The 8229-nt window shown below is 39.6% G+C and overlaps 1 protein-coding gene across 1 annotated transcript; it reads right to left on the bottom strand.

The window, feature by feature from the left end:
* Positions 1–5618: 5618 nt before the first annotated feature.
* On the bottom strand, positions 5619–7978 carry LOC122129149 (verrucotoxin subunit beta-like). The gene is made up of 3 exons (XM_042704194.1): positions 7934–7978; positions 7676–7769; positions 5619–7378 (listed from the first exon to the last, which is right to left on the bottom strand). Exons 1-3 carry the CDS (start codon positions 7976–7978, stop codon positions 5619–5621), a joined length of 1899 nt encoding a protein of 632 aa, XP_042560128.1.
* Positions 7979–8229: the final 251 nt, after the last annotated feature.

Genomic DNA, 8229 nt, shown 5'->3' with positions numbered 1-8229 from the left:
ATGCCTTTGTTACATCTCATTTGGATTACTGTAACAGCATTGGATTGCCCAATGAAGCCCTGTACAGTCTCCAATATGTCCAGAACTCTGCTGCCAGTGTTCTCACACACAGAAAACCCTGGAAGCACATCAACTCCACCCTACAGTGTTAGTATCCCCTCTGTTTGTCAAGCGACTCTGGCCGCCATATGCTTTCCAGTGTTTGTTTGTTATGCCATGTGCTGTCTTGTGTCTATTTGTCATGCCATGTGCTCCCCTCTGTTTGTTTGTTATGCCATGTGCTTTCTTGAATTTGTTCAATTTGTTGTGGTGTGCAAGTTCTACTAGAATAACATGCACACAAACGTATGGTGAAAAAAAAGTAACTTGATTAATTCAAAATTCGTTGTATGAGAATACAATGACAATAAAGGCTTTATTTTTGTATTATTTCTTTCTTCAATTGTTTGACATATAGATTTAAGGATTCTATGGTGGCACAACAGTTAGCGACATCGCCTCATGTGCGCCTCAGGTCAAATGAGGTTCGATGCTTTGGATAAAAACGCCTGTTAATTATCTTTACTCTCTTATGTATGCTGTTGGAACAGAGGGTAGTTAAAGTGGTTTTGGAATACTGGTCAGTACTTTTGTAGAACCAAGGGTAGTGTAGGTGAAACCGGGGTTGTTACATTAGTTTAAATAAATCAGTCTCATAAAATATAATAATCATTACATTTAGTATTTAATATTTTATAATTAAATTACTAAAATAATGGGAAGCTGTAGTTGTGCTGTCATGGCAAAAGGTGTCCGGGCGCCAAAAGGGGTCCGGGCAACGTCATAATGGCTTTCGAACGACTCTTGAGTGACAGTTGCCATAGCATTACGTAACCCGGACATTACGTAACCCAGACGCCTTTTGGCTATCAGTCAGTGAGTCTCAAGAGTCGTTTGAAAGCCATCAGCTACTTTTTAGTCGCTTAATATTGTGCCTAAACGGACACTACGTAACCAGGACACTTTTTGGCTATCAGTCAGAGAGTCTCAAGAGTCGTTCGAAAGCCATCAGCTACTTTTTAGTCGCTTAATATTGTCGCACAACGGGGAATTGCTAATCGCTAACGAGATGCTAGCGGCTAAACCTACTGAAACCTGTTGAAATGTGCTTACTTACAGGAGACCGGCAGCCAATATTAAGCGACTAAAAAGTAGCTGATAAAATCGCAATGTGTACGTGTATATGTTCAAATGGTGATTAAGGGAGTTAGAGAGAGTGAGATGGTGCATGCACGATCTAACAGATTAGCAAAGTAAAAGAAAGCAAAATAATGTCACGGTCACAGACCGTGCAAACTGTGAATTGCAGATTGCGCATTTAAATCATAAATGAAATAAAACAACAATACTTTCACACATATATTAACACACATATAAGACCAGATGCCAGCCTTACTTGAAGAACACCTTGCTTTGCGTTCAACGGTGTTTTACGGTATTCCATGTGAACAACGCTGAACGCAGGTTCGGGGAAAATGTCCCTGTATCCTTCTCAGCAGCTCGTCAGCTGAAACTCGTGGAGGTCTTGTTGAATGTCCGATTGATTTTGAAGGATGTAAAGTTCTGTGTCGACGTGGAGAAACGAAAAAGGGAAGCCGGTCGCCTTTTCTTACTCAGAACACTGCTGGGCTGCAGTACTGTATAATTCTACCGGTATAACTTAGGTTGCAACTAAACGAGTCAAAGGATTTTCGTAACTTTGGCCAAAAGTTCAATATGAGTCGTTGTTGCGTGGTCCTTTGTTCTGCAGTGAGGGTATCTCTTAAATGAATGGTATTCACTGTTGTAAACCCACCGCCAGAGAGACAGAGTTTTGATTTCAGCGCTGCTTTAAAGGGAAAAGTGCGTCACCTTTTTACAACCTTGTTTGCAGCCAATGCTTTCTCAATGAATTGTAGATAAGAAAGTGAAGGTGATAAGAGAATTGTGGGTAATGTAGTCTACGGTGGGACTACACCTACAGTAGTGAGAGTGCTTTTGGAAAACTGGTCAGTGAAAGTGCAGGGCAGTGAAAAGGGGGCTACAGTGCTTTGTGCAACTTTCTCTTCCTAACTGGCTTCATAACTCTATCTCAAATAATCTATACTACTAACAACAGCAAACAATCTAAATCTCCAACTACCTCTAAGTCTCCAACTATCGCTATGTCTCCAACCACTGACAACAATCACTAATACGAGATATACGTTTCATAATCAAAGCTTCCCGCCAGACGTTTTATAATTGAAGCTTCCTGCCAAAATGATACAAGCCTTGATACGCGCTCCGTCTGGAAGTGCTTTACTTTCGCGACACACGCTTCGAAGCCCCGGGGTCATTTGTAACATCACAAATCTTTTGTGCTTTTTGGATCTTCTGTGTTTTGTATTTTGGGAATTCTTAGTTTTGCCTGGATCTTTTATGTGTTGACTTTTTGGACTGTTTAACCTTTTGTAAAATAAATCCTGAACTCTTTTGAATTTGGTCTGCACTTGGGTATTTTCCTGCAAACCTAACATACAGAATCTCTGCTGGCTATACCCAGTTTTGTGTGACATTTAAAGTTCTCTTCCTCATCTACCTTTGCTCCTAAATACCCCTGTTATCTCCCTGCCTCAACCCACAATGCTGAGTGCATTTATGGCATTTAATCTAGACTGCAGACACATCTTCTAGCAAAGTTTTATATTAATATTTTGCTATTTCCTTCATGTCAAGTGTCCCTGGGTTAGCTGAAAGGTGGCCTAATTATTATAAGTCTACCTGTAGTCTCCGCTCAGGTCTTAAGGTGCAGTGTTGGGTGTTTAACAACTCGACTCTTCCACAATGTAAGGTTGTCGATGGATGTCAGTTACAGACTTTTAATCTAGATTGGTTGGACATCTGAAATGAATTGCAAATTATTTCTTGCTCCTCTTTGGTGCCCTTCCAGCTGGTGGCGCCCTGGGCCTCGCCTTCACTTAAAAACAGTGTGATGACCTTCTGGCCTATCCCTGCAGGAGTCTGCTGGGTGGAGTTCACCTTTTCTTGCTCCAAGCTATAAGTCCCTCCATCCATCTCAGCTCCCACCTTATTTTTATTTATTTTTGTTTGTACTTAGGTTCATTTCCCATTTACTTCGGTATAATTCACTTATTTTTAGCTACAGCTCGTGTGGACTCGAGCTGGGTTGTGACAACAGCTTGTCATGACAATAAAACATGGAGATAGCATTTAGCATTAGCATAGATAGCTTTGTTCAATCTGTAATTGTATTTATCATACTCACACTGCCATGTTGATGCTTGAAACCGAGAGATCTTGTGTATGTTCATGCAGTCTGGTCTCTGGATTGAAACAAGAACAAACATATTTGTGGATTCAAGGATTCTACAAATTTTACAATAAATAAAAAGTTAATAAAAAGTCTAGAGATGTTGAAAGAAGAGGTTACAGTATGACCAAGTGTTATTCTCCTCTCCATTAACACTGATCTTGCCATATCAGTGCATTGTGTCACTGTGTAATGAGATATAAATAGAGATATAAAAGGGCTAATATCTCTTTTATCATGTTACCTTTCCATTTGCTCGTATTTGTGTTTGTGCTCATCTCACACATTGACCCCTGCATTTTTCTCTATCGATTCATCAAAATAATATTTGCCTCCATTTTATGTCATTGTCTGTAAGACAGACTTCAAAACTTTTCGAAACAATACCAACCCGAAATTGGTGGTGACCTTAAGTGATATGTTGAAAATGATGACTTAATCTTTTACCTTGAAGCCTGGTTTCGTGAGAATTGGTATTTTTTGCTAATAAGCTCCCCCTAAAGTTGCAGAGTGTAGGTCACTTTTACACCACTATGCAAATCACGCGTAATGAACAGTGTATACTTTCCTTACAGTCACTCTGTTTCTCATTCTCTTTCACACACACATACATATCTAACATTTCTTACCTTCGTCTCTGTACCCAACTGCCATTTTACTGTCCAATGGATGACGTAATTTTCCTTTGGTTGCAGTTTTGTTGGGTCTAATGTATCTTACTATTGCATCATTTTCTAAATCTCTGAGCCTCTGTTGGGCATGCTGGGCTTCAGGTGGATGTTTGTACCAATGTGATAAGTCACATTTTGTGAGTGGACCCCACACCTAACAGCCATAAAGTGCAATAGATTAAATAATTGATGTGAATAGTTTAACCCAAGTTCTAATTGGTAAATCTAAATGTAATCTATCTTTCTGAGTTATGTTTCTTTGATGTCTATTTTTATGTGCATGTAATTTCTTTGTGCATATTATGTATTTGCTGTAAAGCACTTTGAGCTGCATTCTTTTGCATGAAAGGTGCTATTTAAATAAAGTTTTATTATTATTATTATTATTTTGATGGCATGAAATGCATTATGAGTTAATAGATAATCCCAGTGGGTTTTAATCGTCCTTTTTAGTAATCTCAAGGATTTCCAATCTGTTGGATATTTGCTGCTGGTCTGAATTTAAAGTAGGGTGGTCAAATAGGTTTGCGAAGTGCCTGCTCCACGTATCTCCATTTTGAATTGCTAAATCATCACAAGGACTTTTGTTTGAGTGTTTCCAAATGTCCCAGAATTTTGATTCTTCTATATATTTTAGTCGGTTTTGTATGTGTTTATTTTTCTCTGCTGTTATTTGTTTGTGTCTGCCTCTTGCGGGATTCAGAATACTCAATGCAAATATCTTGTCTGGTTGCTTGATGTTGTTGATGTTTTTGGTTTGATTTTTGCATTCAGAATCAATCCAATGATATGATTTTCTTTTCTTTTGTATTGGTGGCCAAAATGGGAAATTTGAGCTACATGGACAAACATATTTTTAGGTGGTATACTGCTAGGTTCATGTCTTCTCTATCGTGGGGGTCATTAGTGGATAGAAATAAGTTCAGGAATGATTGGTTTTTCAAGTGTGTAAATGAGCTCTGATAATTTACAGAGCTGTCCCCATCTGTAGCTTATTGTGTATTTTCAGTTGCAGTATTAAGCAGTTATGCTGTATTAAGTGTTAACACTTGTGTATTTGGGGTGACATTCAGAACTGTACTTTATTACTAATCATTAATGTACAGTACACGCCCACACAGACCTCCTGTAAGATCATGTATTGCGTTGTGATGTGGCATACTCAATAACCAAGACCTTATTGGCATGGCACAGCTGGAAAGTTACAATTGCTGTGGATCCAATAACCTGTCTCTTTCTATTCCACTGAAATGTTGCTTAGTATTTTGTTTTTACAAATTTCATACACATGATTCATAGTTAGTGTGTACTCAACAGTGAAAAGCTTTCTCCATAACCAGCTCCTGCAGAACCACCATTAGTTTCATCACCAGTCTCAGTGACATCACTACCGTTAACACCTTTGTTTCTGCAACAGCTGGAGTCTAAATACTAGAGCCCAGACCTGAGAATTGTCAAGCTAAATTAAATGGTCGTATTATGTGTGTGATTCCACAGTCAGATGCATCATTTATAATGGTATAAGTGCACGGATACATTATTAGGATGTATAGCGTATTTTTCATTTTTTACATTATCTTTACTTGAAAAGTTTGAATACACATACACACACACACCTATCCTACATGGTACAGGTAGACTGGTGGGAGCAAATATTTACCTGGGAGGACAGCTGTGAGGGTTACAGCACTGCAGACATCACTGCTCACAGCATAGCCGAGTTTGCCCACAGCTGTGGCTCTGATCTCATACTCAGTCTCTGGCTTCAGTCCTGACATAGTTACTGCCTCTTGGTTCTTCTGCACTGGGTGAGATGCCCATTCAGTCTCCTGTTCCTGTTTCTTTCTGTATTCTACTCTGTAGTCTACAGTGGCAGAGTCTGGTTCAGATACTTTAACTGTTAAGTTGTCATGTGTAACACCAGTAATGGTTGGGGTGGCAGGTTTTGATGGAGGTACAAAGGGGACGGCATCAGAACAATCCTCTTCATATATGATAATCCACGCCCCAGGATGGCTCTCTTCATATTTTGATGCAGCTATGAATTTGGTGTCATCCCTTTTGTTCAGCTCCTTCAGTTCTCCAAACAATTGTAGTTGTCTCTTCATCATCAGTCTAGCATCATTGGAGAGCCACTCTGTGTTTCTGGCATGTAGATCAGATGCAGGAGTGGCCACCATTCCTGGTGGTTTGAGAAAATCTGACAGTTTCACCAGGAAACAATCAGGCTGGTCTACCGAAGTAAATGAAAAGCACACAATAGTTTTGACCTCTAAATCAGACAATAGGTCATCCAAATTGTCATCCATTTTTACACCTAGTTTCTTCAGTTGCTTGAGGAAGGATTTCAGTGTATCTGATTCCTTCTCCTTGCATGTGAGCCACTGATCCAGCTCATTGCTGTTGAATGGAGACTGCGTGTGTGCCTTAAGGATGTCCTCAAGGGCACTCTCCTCTTTCACACCCCTGCGGATTGAAGGAAGCACTGACCCGAGCTTCTGCATGAAGTTAAGCTTGTACTGATGGCACCTCTGCATCAAAGTCTGAACTTTCTTTCCCATGGCAGGAAATGTTGCTGCTGCTGTGTCTTTCAGTATGTCACTGCATCTCATCTCTGTCATTGTTAGAGACTCTATTGTGTCTGAGGAGTATGTGATGAGAGAATTGCTGATGTCTCTTTGTAGTTTTGCAGCTCTTGAATCCAACTTCACCAGAGGGTGCAGCCACACCTTGAGTGGAACAGCATGTTCTCCATTCTCCCCCAGCATGCGTGGAAGGTTTTTGTAAAGGCTTACAGCATCACTGAAGGAAGTTGGGTTGGTTTTTAACTGGAAATCTCCATGAAATGTGCAACTGAATTTTTCAGCTGCTGCTTTCTCTTCATCATTCATGTTGAAGGATGCCTCACCATCTACTGTGACGTATTTCAGCTTATTGAAGGTGAAGTTAGTCTCTCCCTCCACTTGTTTCCTATCATCCTCTGAGGATGCTTCTCTGTCAAACACAAAGTAAGCACCAGCTCCGTACAAGATGGCTGTGACAACATGAGTGGCAATGTCATCTTCAAACACTTTAGGATGAGACATCTTTCCACGAGCCAGGTGATCCATTGTTAATGTTTCACATTTTGTGGTTGTTCTGTACTGAAGAGTCACACGGGCTTGTTTGTGAGATTTCTTTGTGTCTTGGAAATATTTGGCTGATCCTGCAACATCCACCAGTCCTCCCAAGAGACTTAATTTAAGAGAGCCAGATAGCTGTAATGAATGTGACTTCTCCTCAATTGAATCTGATGTTGTGACATTAAATTCAGTATTATGTTGTTGTTGTACACTTGTATTGTTCTGTAGGTCGACAAGATCCCATAAAGTTTCACCTGTGGACATAAATCAATGAGTATAATGATAAAAAAAAGTATTTTGAGATAAATTCAACTTAAATAGTGCAACATTAAGAAGTTCAAAATTACATACAGTTGCATAGGTCAAATGCAGAGGTCAAATTGTACTGCTCTTAGTGTGTAGGTGACAATAAAGGTAACAACTTATTTTTCAACATTATTTTTGACACAGCTGCTTAGTTCCATATCAAAGTATCTCCATACTGTTTATTTCTCCCATATTTCAGCATTTATAGTTCAAGTGAAATATTGAACACATCAATGATGTCATACCTGGAATAAGAGCATCGTTACGGCAGTCATACAGCATTCCAAGCTGAAATGGTCTTCCCAAAGTAGCAGTCTTTATGATGTCGGCAGTTTTCCCCTGGTAAACATAAAATAACATTGTGGGATCAATGTGGGACATATGGCCTTTAAATTGGGCATACAGACGATGTTGGGGGGGTAAGTAGTAGAAGCAGAGTTCCATGTTTAATGCTGCCCCTCTGATGAGATAAGGATCTGCAACACACACACATATAATGTTACCGTGTCCCCCCTCAGGCCTTGCACAGTCAGTGTTGATTGGTTCATGGTGCACACTTGTAGAAGGGTGTGTGGGCATACAGTATATGGGGATCTTCTCTCTCACTGTTGAGGCATTGTCTTTCATTGAGGTAATTTCTCTCTCTCACTGTCTCACCCTCTCTCTCTCTAAATACTCATGCATTCATTGTATAACCCTGTTGAATTTCTTTCATTACGATATAAATATAAGTTAGAATAAATAAGTTCATGATATAATAAATAGCATTAAGGTTACAAATTAATTGATTTAAAATGCT

This window comes from Clupea harengus, unplaced genomic scaffold (assembly GCF_900700415.2).
Source record: "Clupea harengus unplaced genomic scaffold, Ch_v2.0.2, whole genome shotgun sequence".
In the NCBI taxonomy this organism is placed as follows: domain Eukaryota; kingdom Metazoa; phylum Chordata; class Actinopteri; order Clupeiformes; family Clupeidae; genus Clupea; species Clupea harengus.
The sequence above is the reverse complement of the archived record's forward strand: the minus strand, read 5'-3'. Positions and strand labels throughout refer to the sequence as shown.

Excerpts from the sequence above, each read along its gene's own strand:
- LOC122129149 (XM_042704194.1), bottom strand. The coding sequence starts at position 7,978 with ATGAACCAATCAACACTGACTGTGCAAGGCCTGAGGGGGGACACG. Across the intron at positions 7,770-7,933 it reads AAGGCCTGAGGGGGGACACG|GGGAAAACTGCCGACATCAT; the intron begins GTAACATTATAT and ends TATGTTTACCAG. Across the intron at positions 7,379-7,675 it reads TAACGATGCTCTTATTCCAG|GTGAAACTTTATGGGATCTT; the intron begins GTATGACATCAT and ends TTATGTCCACAG.